Source organism: Camelus bactrianus, chromosome 18 (assembly GCF_048773025.1).
Source record: "Camelus bactrianus isolate YW-2024 breed Bactrian camel chromosome 18, ASM4877302v1, whole genome shotgun sequence".
NCBI classification, from domain to species: domain Eukaryota; kingdom Metazoa; phylum Chordata; class Mammalia; order Artiodactyla; family Camelidae; genus Camelus; species Camelus bactrianus.
In genome coordinates this window covers 19,293,722-19,310,355 of record NC_133556.1, presented here as the reverse complement: position 1 = coordinate 19,310,355, position 16,634 = coordinate 19,293,722, and the positions used below count along the sequence as shown (strand labels likewise).

Here is a 16,634-nt window from a genome sequence, read left to right as displayed (position 1 = left end):
GCAGGGTCTATATGGAGGCCAGACACCTGGGTTTACAGGGAGGCAATCTTGGTGCCAGAGTCTGCAGATGGTTGGGCATGGACCCAGGGTCTGTGGATAAGTCTGATGCTGAAGTGCACAGGTGAGCCTGCTTACTCCACTTGTCTTTTAGTTCATGTTTGCCTGATATAGTTTCCTCATTTTTTGCTATTAAACTATTTGTGTCTTTATATTTAAAGGGGCATTTTTTTTGTCTATGTATATACAAATGTAAGCTTAGTTCATGCTTTTTATCCAGTCTGATAATCTCTGCCTTTTAATTGGTGTGTCTGTATTATTTATACTTAATGTGTTTATTGATTTATTGATATGGTTTATAGTTATTCTACTATTTTATTTTTGTTTCTACCATATATTCTTTGTTCTCCTTTTTTTCTGCTTTCTCTTCGATTAATTATTTTTCTGAGATTCCACTTTATTTCAGTTTTATCTATTAACTATAAAAGTTTGTTTTTATATTTTAGTGGTTTCTACTAGATATATTATACAACTTACTACAGTCTGTCTTCATATGATATTATGCCATTTCACGTAGTATACTCATATTTTTACACTCAGAGACTTCATGCTATTATTGTTAAACATTTACTTACACGTGTTACAAAACCAGCAATATATCATTATCATTGTGCTTAATTTTTCATTTATATTTTAAGAAACTTGAAAAGAAAGAGCTATGTAGTTACCAATGTAGTTAATATTTCCTGTGCTATCCATTTCTTTGTTTATACCTAGATTTCCATCTGGTATCATTTCCCTTCTTCCTGATAGACTAGCTTTAACATTTCTTTTTGTGCAGGTCTGCTAGTGATTAATTCTTTCAGAATTTCTATGTCTAACATCTTTATTTTACCTTCATTTTTGAAAGATATTGTCACTGGATATAGAATGTTAGCTTAAAGATGCTACTCACTTATCTTTTGTACACCCATTGATTCCAATGAAATGTCTGCTTTAATTTTTACCTTTTTTCCCCCACATATGTAGTTCTTTTTTTCAAAGCATTTCTTTAGTAGTGCTTTGTGCAATTTGAGGATGTTGTTCCTTGAGGGTAGTTTCCTTCTTGTCCTTCGGTTCCGTTGAGTGTTCTTCTTGAATGTGTAGGTTTATCATTGTCATTAAATATGGAAAATTTTTGGCTGTTATATGTTCAGTTATTTTTATGTCCCAAACCACTTCAGGGACACTAACACACCTTTATTATGCCACTAGAAGTTGTATCTCAGCTTGATGTTGCTTTTTTCTTTTAGATGATCATTTCTGCAGTTTGTTTTCTCTTGTTTCTATTGCTGTGTCTTTAAATTAACTTTTTTTTCTTTTGTGTCTAATCTGCTATAAATCCCATCAAGTATATTTTCATTTTAGAAATTATAGTCATCTCTAGAAATTTTGTTTGTTTTTAAAATAACTTCTATATCGTAACTTTTTCAATGGGTGGCATACATATATAATAATCATTTTGATGTGTTTGCTCATTTTAACAAGTATGTCAGTTCTAGGTTGATTTCAGTTGGCTGGTTTACTCATTATAGGTCATCTTTTCCTGCTTCTTTACATTTTCGGGTTCTGGGTATTTCTGTATTCCACAAAATACTCTTGATCTTTGTTTTTCTAGTTTGGATTTGCCAATGAGAGAAATTTACAAATAGACACATAGGCAGATTTTAGATTCACCTAGGTGAGTACTTGAGAACCACAGGCTGTCTAATTTCAGACTGAGATTGTTAACTCTCGAATAACATGGGCTTAAACTGCAGGGGTCCACTTCTATGTGGATATTTTCCAGTAGTAAACACTACATTTCTACATGATCCGTGTTTGGTTGAATCACAGATAAGGAGGAACTGCAGAGACAGAGGTTGACTATAAATTACATGCAGATTAACCCCCACATTTTCAAGGATCAGCTATAGTAGGAGTTTCCAAGAGATCTGTCAGAAGAGTTGTCAAACATGTTTTGTAAAGGACTGAATAAATGTTTTAGGCTCCATGGGCCACATACAGTTTCTGTCACATATTCTTTTTTGGTTTGTTTGTTTGTTTTACCAAGCCTTTAAAAGTATAAAAATCTGTTCTTAGTTCATTGGCCAAAACAAAACAAAACAGATAATGAGCCGTATTTGAGTTAACAGACTCCTTGGAATCTCAAGAATTTCTGGATGTACTTTTATCAGTCACTAAAATTCTGACTGAAATCATGGCATCAGTTTTTCTGATCATTGGTGGCAGCTCCTATGAGCCTCCCTAGCTCTTGCTACAGTTGAGTAAGCCCATAATTACTACATGATATTGTTCATACATAGAATACAGAGAAATCTCTACTTTACTTACCAAATTTAGATAGATATACATACTACTGAGACTTCACCTTTATTTCAACTAGTATACAAACTAGTTCACCTACAAATATTATTCCTTGTTCACAGCATCATCTTTTTACATTGTGAGTTTATGATATGGTATTTCTTCTAAGGATAAAGGATATAAGTGTTTATCCTTTGTTAAGTGATAGTGACAGATACCAAGTTATTCTTTTCTTTATTCCACAGGAATTCGGTGACAAAGTAGCAATAAACAACATGTCTTTGAATTTATATAAGGGACAGATCACTATTCTTCTAGGACAGAATGGTGCAGGAAAAAGCACAACCTTGTCTATTCTTACAGGTATGCATTCAGCTCTGTCCAGAGCACAAGTCAGATCCCTTTTAAAACTGTAAACCAATCTGTAATTTGTAGTCTTGAGTATATTGTTATTTCAGTCTTGTAGTTATTATTACAGTTTCAATTATTTAAAACCAAGGTGCTCCAAGTGATATAATAAATTTATTTATTCAGTTAAAAATTTGTATGCCAATTTTTTATAGGATTGATAATACAATGGTGATTTCAAAGTTCTTAACACTTAGTTTTATACTCTGGTAGAGATACCCACAAGAAACTTGAAACATACAACAAACCATAAGTAAGAAGGGAGATGTAGGATGCTATTCAATCAATAGAATGACATCTAACCTGATTTGGGGATGAATAGGGAAGTGACATCAAATGTGAGTCAAACAGGAAGTATAAAGAGCTATGAAGGGAAGGGAAGAAGAATATTACAGGTATTAGCAAAGAATAGGAAACTTAAAGGCATGGCACATCTATATGACTAGACCAAAGAAGGAACTTAAATAATGGTAAAAGATGAAGCCAGATGAGTAATCAAAAAGTCAAATTATAAAAGGTTGGGGAAGCCATGCTGTCAAGTTTAGAATTTATTCTGAGACCAATGACAAGCCACGGAAGAGTATTTTATCAAGGTTTATACTTTAGAAATACTGCATTTACTAGAAAGGAAGAATGGATAAGGAATACTAAGACCACTGGAACAATGAATCCCATGTTGTTGGTGAGGTTAGTGTAAGTCCTAGAGGCTGGAGCTGGGCTAAGCCTAGTGGTTGAGATAAAATAGCCTATCCTTGATACAAAAGTGATACCAAAACTAAGACAGAAGGGGCAGACACTACTCATATTCTCTGCTGTTCTATATATTTGAACTGACTCCCTCTAAATCTCAATTAAAACTCTTCTTAAAAGAATGACTGCCTAGCTAACATCAGAAGGTTATGATTTGAATTATTGTTACCTTCATGATAATATATGCAATATACATATGCTGTACATAAGTTATCCTGGGACCCACTCCATGCTTTATTTTTTTCTTTTTGTGGTGAGAACATTTATTTATTTATTGAAGTATAATTGACTTAAAATACTACTTTAGTTTCAGGTGTACAACATAGTGATTAAATATTTTTATACATTATGAAATGGTCACCATGATAAGTCTACTAACCATCTGTCATCATACAAAGTTATTGCAATATTACTGACCATATTCCTTATGCTGTACATTTCATACCCATGACTTATTTATTTTATAACTGGAAGTTTGCACCTCTTAATCTCCTTCACCTGTTTCACCCATTCTCCCAAACCCCCTCCCCTCTGGAAATCACCAGTTTATTCTCTGTATCTATGACTGTTTCTGTTTTGTTATGTTTGTTTGTTTTGTTTTTTAGATTCCACGTATAAGGGAAGTCAGATGGTATCTGTCTTTCTCTTTATGACTTATTTCCGTTAGGGTGATACCCTCTAGGTCCATCCATGTTGTTACAAATGGCAAGATTTCATCCTTTATGGCTGAGTAATATTCCATTATAGATAGATAGATAGACAAACAGACAGACAGACAGACAGATCGATCAATCTAGACAGACAGACAGATAGATCGATCAATCGATCTCATATCTTCTTTATCCACTCATCTATCAGTGAATACTAGGTTGCTTCCATTACATCTTAGCTATTGTAAATAATGCTGCAGTGAACACGGAGGTGCATATATCTTTTTCAAATTAGTGGTTGTATTCTCTTTTTTAATTTTTTGAGGAACCTTCTATTTTTTTTGTTTGTTTATACAGTTTAATTCACACATTCATTAACATTAAATATTACTTCATGAATTCTACAAGAGAATAACAATTTCAAAAACCACTAACATATTTGAAAAATTTCAAGCAAATCAACAAATGAAAATATATAGAAACTTGTTCTTATAGCTGCATTATCATTCATAAAAATACTAATTAAGATGAGTAACTCAAGTTAAAATTAAACATATCTCATATTTTACTAAACTGTACATCCCAGATGAAAATGAGATGTGAATTGAATATCAAAGAACAACTTTTTAGAAGTTTGAAAGTTCAAAAAATGTAACTGGAAACTTAGGGTTTTCTTTTTCTTATATCCCTGCACATTTTTGACTAAAAATGAACAACATTTTCACCTGCCATTTTCAAAACACAAACACCAGATGATCATCATTCCCTCCCCGAAATAATACATCCTAATAATATATATTAAATCAGCCTTTACACATAACCACAGACTCATGCTAACACAGCAGGAATATACTTATGAAACATTAAAAGATTGACATATTGGATACAAATTTTCAGAAAGGGGAAAAATTATATTTCTTAAACTTTCAAAAGAAAGGCCAAAATATATATTATTTTAGAATTTATAATCTATAATTTTCACCAATATTGTAGTCATTCTCCAAGTTGGCTAACCTGTTTTTATTTGCCACGATACTTCCCTTTGAAAAAGAAATAAGACAAACTACTTCATTTAAAAGTAAATATGTAATAACATAAGGAAGTATTTAGTGTTATGTTGGAATATAAAATTTGAATGTTTGAAAAGTCACATATTTTAAAAGCATAGTGAAAGTATTTCTTGTAAGCTAAAGGCTTAAGGTTTATTGAAAAAATAATAGTGTTCTATTTCACTTGGGTGATCCCATTTTGGACTTTTCAGTCACAAAATATGAGGAAGAATTAAAAATCATAATAATTTATCTCTGAATTTAAGCATATATTGTCAGTTGGGAAGGAAAACTATTACTATATTGTTACTGACATTAATTTAGCAAAAGATCTGTCTGAACAGATTTAAGTCATAGGTCTATTTACTTTTTCCCATATACTCAGAAATCATAACAAAATTTTTAGTCAGCGTTTTCATTGGTTCCCCAAAATTTGAACATTTGATGAAAATGTTTAGAATTTCTCAAAACTGTCATGACTCGTCTTACACTTACCAGTGCTATAGTGATGCTGCATCTGATAACAGCTAAAAGCTTTAAGAAATAGTAACAATAATTCTTTTTTATCTCAATTACTAGCAATTTATGGCTTTTTTAGGGCCTCACTTCTTCTTTTGGCCCAGATTCATTTTTCTTTTTTTTTTTTTTTAACATTTTTTATTGATTTATAATCATTTTACAATGTTGTGTCAAATTCCAGTGTTCAGCACAATTTTTCAGTTATTCATGGACATATACACACTCATTGTCACATTTTTTTCTCTGTGAGTTATCATAACATTTTGTGTATATTTCCCTGTGCTATACAGTGTAGTCTATTCTACAATTTTGAAATCCCAGTCTATCCCCTTCCCACCCTCCACCCCCCTGGTAACCACAAGTCTGTATTCTCTGTCTGTGAGTCTATTTCTGTCCTTTATTTACACTTTGTTTTTGTTTGTTTGTTTGTTTTTGTTTTTGTTTTTTAGATTCCACATATGAGCGATCTCATATGGTATTTTTAATTTTTTGAGAACCTTCACACTGTTTTCCATAGTGGTTATACCAATCATATTCCCACCAACAGTTCATGAGGGTTCCCTTTATTCCACATCCTTGCCAACACTTGTTATTTCTTCTCTTTATTTCTTTTTATAATACGCCATTCTGACTAGTGTGAGGTGCCATGCTTTACATGTTATTTAAGAATACATATTACGCACTTTCCCATCTACATATGCTCATGCCCTTTCTCTCATTGGAAATGTCTGAATCAACTTTCTATCTATTGAAGTCCTATCTATACAGCAAATGCAGCGCAAAAGCAACCATCCAGGGCAAAATGGCAGAGGAGGTAGTGCCAAGTTTCAGTACCGTCACAGACTAAATAGATGAAGGAGGTCAAAAGGTACAAGCTTCCAGTTATAAAATAAACAAGTCATGGGATTGTGATTACAGCATGGTGACTACAGTTAAATTTGAAAGTTGCTAAGAGAGTAAATCTTAAAAGTTCTCATCATAAGAAAAAAATGTAACTATGTATGGTACTGGATATTAACTAGACTTTTTATCTTGATCATTTCATAATATATACAAATCTAAAATCATTATGTTGTATACCTGAAACTAATATAATGTTAGATGGCAAAGACATCTCAATTAAAAATTATATTTTAGATACAATAAATGATTGATAGGGTTTAAATTGCTTTATAGTTTCTTTCTTACATATTGCCAAATGAGGAATCCTGGACTTGTTATTAGTATTTAAATTTCTTGAGAAAAGTTAAATATTCCAGATCTCTATGATTTTCATAGCATCTGCATAGTACCTAATGTGGTTCACAAATATAGTAACTGGCTGATTGCAATGCAAATACACTGAAATATAGCAAATTATTTAAAATTTTATTACCAATATAATCCATACCCATTGTAGAAAATAAATATACACAAGCAAAAAAAGAAAGGAAAAAGAAAATTTAGGTAGATAGGTATAACTTGATATTTTCCTGTAAGTATTCTTCTGCAGGAGACAGTGCTAATTCCTTTGAGTAATTCACAAATAGATTGAATTTGAGATGCTAACTTGCACCATCTTATGTTCTCTCACCAAAGCTCAGCTTTTGTCACGTCTTTGGCTTATTTGTAGGTTGTTACCCTCCTACGAGAGGACAGGCCTATATTGATGGATATGACATCACAAAGAACATAATTAAGATTCGAGAAAGCTTGGGCTTTTGCCCACAGCATGACTTGTTGTTTAATGATTTGACACTATCAGAACACCTTTTTTTCTACTCTGTGGTGAGTCAGATTGTTTTTAATTGTACAGAAAATTTAACTTATTTCTTTTTATATACAGATCTATGAACTTTAACCTATTTAACCAACAGCACAATCAGGATACAGAACAGTTTCATCACCCTCAAACACTCCCTCATGCTATTCCTTTGTAGTCATCCCTCTCCCCAGGTAACACCACTGGTCTGTCCTTTATCACAGCTATTTTGTCTTAAGAATATCACGTAAATGGAATCATATAGTAGGTAATCTTCAGAGATTATCTATTTACACAGAGCATAGTGCCTTTGAGATCCATCTGTGCTGTTCCATGATCACCAGTGGATTTCTTTTAATTGCTAAATAGTATTTCATGTTTGGATGTAACAGTATACCAACTGAAGGACACCTGGGTTGTTTCCAAGCTTGATGAGTATAAATAAATCTGTTCTGAGTTTCATATACAAATATAAGTTTTCATTTCTTTCAGAGTAGGATTACTGGATGATATAAATTATAAGAGTTCAACTTTATTCGAAACTGCCAAACTCTTCCAGAGTGGCTGTACATTTTGCACTCCTATGAGCAATGTATGAGAATTCTAAGTGCTCCACATACTTGCCAGAATTTGGTCTTAATACCTTTTAAAAATTAACCACTCTAATAGATGTGTAGTTCTATCTAATCATGGTTTTAATTTGCATTTCATGCAAGCTAATAATGTTGATCATCTTTCGTGTGGTTATTTGCCATTTTTATAGCCTTTTTGGTGACTTATTTGTTCAGACCCTTTGTCCTTTTTTAAAAATATGGGCTGTTTGTTTCCTTATTATTTAATTTTTAAGAACTCTTTATATATTCTAGATATGTCCTTTGTTGGATATGTGCTTTGCAAATATTTTTCCCAAACCGTAGCTTGTCTTTTCTTTTCTTGAAAATGTCTTTTGCAGGGCAAAACTTTTTAAATATTGAAATCCAATTCTTAATGGTCTAGCCGTTTACTATCTTTTCTAGAACTCTGTGCCTAACTCCAGGACATGAACATTTTATTTTGTATTTTCTTCCAAATTTTTGTAGTTCTACATGTTACACTGTGATCCATTTCAAGTTAGTCTTTGTATAAAGATCTACAGTTTAGTTCATTTTTTGCATATGTGTATAACTAATTGTTCTAACACCATTTTTTGAAAGTACTATTCTCTCATCTTTTTGTTTTTTGCACACTTGTCAGAGATTAAATGGTCATATTTCTATGGCTTATTTGTGAACACTATTTTCTCTCTTTTCTGTTCCATTAATCTGTGTGTGTATCACTTTACAAATACCACACTGTCCTAAGTAGTATCACTTTATAGTAGGTCTCAATATAGATAGTGCTGTTCATCCAACTATGTTTCTTTTCCTAAAGCATTTTAGCTATTACAGCCGCTTGGCCCTTCCTGAAATTATTTTGTGTTATCTTTTATATATCTGTGAAAGTTCTGCTGTAGTTTTGATTGGTATTATGTTAAATCTATATATCGTGTTGTTGAAAATTAACATTGCTACTACGTTGAGATTTCAAATACTTGACCACAGTATCTCTCTCCATTGAACTAGGTCTTCAATTTCTTTTATCACCATTTCTAGTTTTGAGTACACAGATCCAATACCTATTTTCCTAGATATGTGTGTATGTGCATGTTTCATTTTATTATATGGAGCTTTACTTTTTTTCACTTCCAGTTGTTGATATATTGTACACAGAAAAATGACTGATATTTGTGTGTTGACCTATTATCCTCTGACCTTGCTAAGCTCACTTATTAGGTTTAGGAGTGTTTTTTGTAGTTTTCTTGGTTTTATACATAGACAATCATGTCATCGGAGAATAGGGAGAATTTCTTTTTTGTGTGCCAGTCTGTATGCCTTTTCTTTCTTTTTCTTACCTTTTTCAATGGTTAGGAACAGTATGCTGTTGAATATGATTATTGAGAATGGGCATTCTTGATTTGTTTTGATCTCAGGAGGAAAGCACTGTCTTTCAGCATTAAGGGTTTTTTGTGTTTTTTTTTTTTTTGTATATACCCTTTATCACCTTTAAGGAAGTTGCTTCTATTAGTTTGCTGGGAGTTTTTATTATGAGTGAATATAGTATATGATCAACGGCTCTTCCTGTGTCTATTAATGACTGTGTGGTTTTTCTTCTTCTTTAGACTGTTAATGTGGTAGATTACATTGATTGATTTTCGAATATTGGAACAGCCTTACAGATGGAGAATAATCCTCACTTGGTCATGGTATTTTTTAATTCATCACTCAGTTTGATTTGATAATATTTTGTTCAGAACTAAGTTTGTGAAGGCTATATTAGCCTGTATCCTTTTTGCTTTGCCTTTGTCTGGTTTCGGTATCAGGATAGTACTGGCTTCATAAAATGAGCTGGGAAGTGTTCCTTTCTTTCATATTTTCTGGAAGAAATTGAAATTTATTTTATTTTATTTTATTGATTATTAACTTTATTTCTTCTTAAATGTTAGGTAAAGTAAAACCATCTGCATCTGGAGATTTATTTTTTGATGTTTTATCACTATATTTTCATTTTTATTCAGTTCAAAATATTTTCTATATTTCTTGAGACTTCTGTGACTCACAGATCATTTACAAGTTATTTTCTTTAATGTCAAGTGATGAAAAGTTGTCCTGTTTTCTTTCTGTTATTTTAATTTAATTCTATATTGGTCAGAGATCATACTTGGTGTTACTCTAAATGTTTTTAAATTGCTACGCTTTTATGACTCACAATATGGTCTATCTTGATGACTGTTCTATACACACTTGAGAATGTTTTCTGCTCTTTGATTGGAATTTTCTGTAATTTTCTGTAAACATCAGCTGATTCAGTAACTTAAGGTTGTTGTTTGGTTTTTCTGTTATATTTGTTGATTTCCGTCTAGTGGGTCTGTATTTGAGTGAGGAGTATAGAAATTTCCTACTATAGTCATATATTTTTCTATTCATTTCAGTTGTCATTTTTGTTTTCTCTATTTTAAGTTCTATTGTTAGGTTATGCACATTTAGGATTGTTTACGATCCTGTTACACTAGGATCAAAATGTAATGTCCTTCTTTTATCTCTGGTACTTTTCTTTGCTCTGAAATCAACTCTGTCTGATATTAATATAACCATTCCAGCTTTCTTTTGATTCGTGTTTCCATAGTGTATCTTCTTCATTCGCTCAGTTTAAACCTACCTATATAATTAAATTTTAAGTGAGTTTCTTGTAGACATTGTATATAGCTGAGTCATTTTTTAAATATAATCTGACAGTCTCTTTCAATTGTTGTGTTGAGGCCATTTATTTTTAAGTATTGATATGCTGGATTTCAGTATACCATTTTATTATTTGTTTCCTGTTTGTTCCCACTGCATTTTCCCTCTGTTTCCCCTTTCCAGTCTTAATTTGGGTTTTAAACATTTTTAGTACTCCATTTTAATTTATCTATTGTGATTTTTTTTCTATATCTCTTGTATGCATTTTTGGTGGTTGTTCTAGGAACTACAAAATATAGACTAGGCTTTTCACAGTTATTTAGAATCAATATTCTCCAACTGTGTTGAATGTAGAAACTTGACTGCATTAGGTATTTTATCCTCCTCCCTTTAAGCTGTAGTTGTCATATATTACACCAACATATATTGAAAACATTATCAGACAATGTTATATTTTTTGCTTGAAATCCTCTAGCATGTTCAAAGAACCATAAGAGAAAAATACTTTTTATATTTACCATTTCTGCTCCCTAGCCAGAAGACACTCAACCTTCATGATTGTGCCACATCCTAGTGGCAGGAAGACAGAGAGAGAGCAGTAAAAACCAATTGGGTTATGTCTTTTCTGAGCCATGGTTCCACTGAACTGAGAAGATTTCCTCCCCCTCAGAGTTTTGGCTTTTGCAGGATTCCCACTCTTTTCCAGTCTTGCCACCATTCCTGTCCCAAGACTTCCCATGGGGTGGAGCACAAGAGAACAGAGGGGGAAAAATGGGACTGCCCCTCCCACATTTCCTCAGAGCTTTAGGAGTTTTCCCTTTTCCACTCTTCTAGAGGATTTATCCTTAATCTCATTCTGTCTGCACTGCAGTGCTCACTTCCAGGCTTTGGATTGCTTTCAGCTCAGGCTGGAGGATACATAAGGGAAAGATGGTAAACTCAACACTGGTTCAGTGGCACTTCAGATTATGATGTTCTTGGCCTGATCCAGCGGCTGATGTTTACTTTTTATAGTTCTCCAGGTTTAATAATCGAGTTCAGTGGGAGATAAAGGGTTGTGTGTGTTTACTTCATCATATCTGGAAGCTAGAGATAGGTTTCTTGTCTGCCTCTATTCATGATCTTCAGGTATCTTTATAAATTCTGAAAATTCTTTTTTTAGGAACTCTCCTTTAGACATAAAGGGAGGCAATGGGAAGAAGACACTACGTAGCTGATGTCAGAAAAGAGCTGGTATAAAATTCTTTCAGGATACAGTTAAAAGAAACTTCATTTATCTATACAGATGTGTAAGAAAACTTATGACCTGAGGATAAACTGGATGCACCATGTAAATTCTGGCTCCTCTTTCTAGGTAAAAAATATACGTCAGGAGGTGTCTCTTCTGGAAATGGACCATATGCTGTCTACTTTTAACCTGCTAGAAAAGCGTGATACATTTTCAAAGTCACTAACTGGAGGAATGAAGCGCAAACTCTCCATCATTATAGCACTTTTAGGGGGCTCCAAGGTATTAAGAAAGAGAGAATGAGAGAGAGGGTGGGTGGGCAGAGAGAGGGGCACTAAAAATGGATTTCTGCCAGCTGGTCTGGAAAACTCAGCTGACAAAAACCTGAGAGTTCATATGAATCTTAAAGGAACATTGCCAGTAATAATCAGAATGAAATGGCATTATTGGCTCAACTGTTTAATTTAAATTACAGTTTAGGATTTTTTTTCCTAGAGTTTTTACCACTATTTTTAGTCCAGACTCTTTGTATTTGTTTAAATGTGTTCCCCTCAAGTAGTAAATTATCCCACAAGTAGCATATCATCAATTATCAGTGGTTATGGAATTGTTCTTCTGGTTTTTAGGTAGTGATACTTGACGAACCATCATCTGGCATGGACCCAGTCTCAAGGAGGGCCACCTGGGATCTCCTTCAGCAATTTAAACGTGATCGTACCATCTTACTGACCACCCACTACATGGATGAAGCTGATGTCCTGGGTGACCGAATTGCCATCATGGTCGATGGGACCCTGCAGTGCTGTGGCTCTTCAATCTTCCTGAAACAAATATATGGTCTCTCCTCCCTTTGATCATTCTTAGGATATTGGTGCCTTAATAGTCTTCTAACAAGATTTTTAAGTATATTTTGTCTATATATCGAAAACTTCAACGACTCCCTCTGTCCTATTAATTAGGTCACAACTATTCTAGTTGGTTTTTAAGGCCCTTTACAATATGCATATTTTTATAAATATATGCTCACTTTTTCTCCAATACATAGCTTTAGATTCAGGAAATGGTTTTATCAATCTACAAAGGCCATGCCGAATTCTCTTGTTTTGCACCTACTAACAGTTTTCTTTGTCCCTGGAATGTACTTGTACTGTCTAATAGATTTATTTTAGGTGAATAATTGACTGATTGATGAGGAGAGAAAGTAGAGAAAACAATTATTTCTAATCCTCATATCTCATTTGCCAAACTAATATCAAATCCCCAGTGTGATGAGATAATTCTAAAATGTGGCAATTTACAGTGAGGATGTAGTGCAAAATGAATCATATAAGTGAAATAAAAGAGTCTTTGACTTGATAAAGCTTTTTTAGAGGATGAAACTAATACATGAAACAGTGAGCTACTGAGGGCTAAAATTACAGTTATAGGAATCCAAAATCAGAGAGTGTGAATGTAGAGATAACTAAGGATGAATTGCTTCTTCATTCATTTATCCAGTATTTGAATTCATTCAACTCATCTTAATTATTTCCTCCATACTGCTTACTATGGCATCCACTTTATATGGCATATTGAATATTCAAAACAACCACCCCATTTTATAGAATGCAAAACTGTGGCCCAGATATATCAAAAAATTTATCTAAGTCATATTTATTTACCCAGTTAGTTCAAAGTTTATGGTAACCTTATAGGTTTGAGTTTCACAACTGACTTGTAAGGGGCTCTATATCCAAAATTAGATTTATGCCATATGAATTGGGTACCTGAGTTAAGGGTCACATGATTTAAACAACTATGCTTTTGATAAACAAATCATTTATAATAATTTCTAATAGCATCCACCAATTTTACTAATTATTGGTAAGATAATACATAATATGTAACTGGATATTCTAGAGATATAATATTTTGGGATATTCAAGTCCCTTCTTTTAGGTGCTAAACTTTCAATATGCTTAAACTGAACTTCTTATATTTTACTCAAAAGCCTGGGATTTGTGTTCACTTCTTTGAGAGCATACAAAATTCCACATTGGTATCAATATTCAGGTCTCACTAACTACCTTGCCTCTCTGCCAAAGAAGGCATTTTCTATTGCTTGGCATCCTAAAAGGACAGACAGTTGAGAAGCTTATTGTCATGATTCCTGCTAAGCGAAAAATAATTTACATATAATTTTGTAAGTAAACCAAAAGTAGTTTGGGTTCCGATGGCTGGTAAATAATGGATAAGTCATTTCATTCTCTGGATGTCAGTTGCCTCATTTGTAAAATGGAGTAATAGTGTCTTCCCTACCATAAGCCAGGTAAGTAAACCAGATTATCAGCTAAGAGATCTGTGCTTAAAATCTATTATTCTTTTGAAAAAACTTAGTCAGTAATACAAATGCAAATACTGTGACCATTTGAAATGCATATATTTTAAAACAGTGATGTTTTCCTCCAAATCCAGAGAATGATTTCTCTATGTAGGCAAAGCACTAATAAAGTATATAAGTTACCTGATTTCCTTAAGGTCTTTAATCAGAAATCATGTTGTCAGGCTTTCCATACTGTCTAAAATTTAACAACATTCCTTCAACATTTCATATCTCCCTTCTTTGCTTTACTTTTTCTAACACACTCTTTATTCTAACTTACTCCACTTTATTAGTATCTGTCTCCTTTGTCTAGAAAGTAGCTCTTAAGGAGGCAGGAATTTTACCTGCTTTGTTCACTGCTCTGTCCCCAGGGCCTAGATGTATACTTAATACACAATGGACAGCCAATGATAATAAATGAATATTTATCAAGATTTGAGTTTCAAATATAAGTAACCAGATAACAGGGCCCTTTTTTCATACATATACTGTATCTGGTTATATACATTAAGTTATTATCATTCATGAAGAAAATTATTGAAATTATAGAGGAAGTTGCTATTTATTCAATGTCTTGGTTCTTGGAGCAACATTTGGAAGTTTTAGGTGTGAGACTCCTCAGTTATAACAAAATGTCTACGACATACCATGTCTTCTTCCCTGTGGACCTGGTTACCTGAATCATGGCGAGCCAAATTTGGTCCTACAGGGAAATGAAAAAGTACAAAACTACTTCATCTGGTCTTCTAAATGGTTTCTCTCAGGTGCTGGATATCACATAGTCATGGAGAGGGAACCACATTGTGATGTTGATGAGGTCTCTGCAATGATTCAGTCTCATATTCCGGGTGCCATTTTGGAAAGCTGTTTTGGAACTGAATTGTCATTTATCCTACCCAAAGAGCATGCACACAGGTATAGATTCAGAGATTTCTACGTGAATGTTTTGGGTGCCAGAAACCATTTTGAATTTTCCAAGTTTAGTAAGCTTAGTAAGTAGTATTTTGCTAACAAGCCAGGTCTCCAGTTACAGGTATCATTTGTCAACTAGAGTTGAGGAGTTCACAGCTGAAAATTCCTCTCACTGTACAGAAGATTGCTTCATAAGTTCAAGCTCATTCAAGGCTTATTTTATATTTTTCATTCTGGTTTCTTTTTGAGGTGGAAGGAGTGAGGAGGAAGAATTGCAAACTAATGCCTATAGCTAGCTTCCAAGTATTAATAAGGGATATAACTAACAGTAAGATGTTTGTGGTATAAAAATTTTATGTATGTTGAGTAAGGTTCAGGGGAATATTAAGATGATGAAAGAAGAAAGTAGCTTAAATGGCAACTCTTGGAGCAAGGGTGACAAAGACATAGAGAAAACAGGGAGTTTGATCTCAGTAGTTAGCCAAATTAATAATACAGAAGAGACACAGGGATGATAATTCTACCTGGGATTCTCATTTTAAGCTAAGAGAAATGGAAGGTAAGGATAATTACTCATCATTAACCTTCGGGGAGTGCGCCATTTTTATCTTCTTGTCTGAAGTTAGTACTACCTAGATGTCCCGTAGGTGCACGGTGGCTGGCGTACACAAGAAGAGAAGAACAATTTGTAGGATATTGCTCTACATGTCTATGTCATATAGACCTTCTGGTAGAACGAAGGACATAACACACAGGAGTCAGGCCGCCAAGACTCCAATAAATGAAGAGATATGAAAGTAATCATATTTTGTATCCTAGAAGAGGAATAAAAGGAAGAGGAATTACTTGATGGAGCTACACTTATTCAGAGAGTAAATCTGAACCTTCTTGAAAAGCAGGAGCATGGATCAGTATTGAGACAGTTGGGGTGAACCTCAGCCCCAGTCATGAGGAAGAGTAAGGGAAATGAAAGAAACTACAATGGGACATTGATTCAGCAGAGGTTTTGTTGGGTACTTCTAACATTGCATTGTATTTTTAACATCTGGAAGTGCAGAGTGTCTCTGAAAGAAACATGTTAGAGAAGCTGCTTAAACTTAGCACAACACCTGCCCTTCCCATATAATATGTATGCAAATGATATTATCAGAAGAAACCATGAATAATTAATATATCATTAATATTAAGTCCAAAACAGGAAATGTAAGAATTTAGAAATGGGTAATATTTTCATTGTGTCTTCCTACTAAATACTTCAGACATGGAAGACAGCTCATGGAAGAATCTCTGAGAAATGAATAACTAGTCACACAGATTAATATCAACACATTAGATGTGGATTTCTGGGCCAGGGACAGTGGATCATACATGGCACAGAAGTAAATTATGAAGTTGGGGAAGAATGTGTTCGCTCAGAA

The 16,634-nt window shown here is 33.5% G+C and overlaps 1 protein-coding gene across 1 annotated transcript in view; it reads left to right on the top strand.

Moving 5' to 3' along the window:
• LOC105073766 (phospholipid-transporting ATPase ABCA3) overlaps window positions 1-16,634 on the top strand; it is a 122,636-nt gene that overhangs the window by 50,737 nt on the left and 55,265 nt on the right. The window contains exons 4-8 of the mRNA XM_074346232.1: window positions 2,589-2,706; window positions 7,332-7,486; window positions 12,069-12,224; window positions 12,569-12,779; window positions 15,069-15,219. Of these exons, the coding sequence (XP_074202333.1) occupies window positions 2,589-2,706; window positions 7,332-7,486; window positions 12,069-12,224; window positions 12,569-12,779; window positions 15,069-15,219 (791 nt within the window). The remainder of the gene's footprint in view (window positions 1-2,588; window positions 2,707-7,331; window positions 7,487-12,068; window positions 12,225-12,568; window positions 12,780-15,068; window positions 15,220-16,634) is intronic.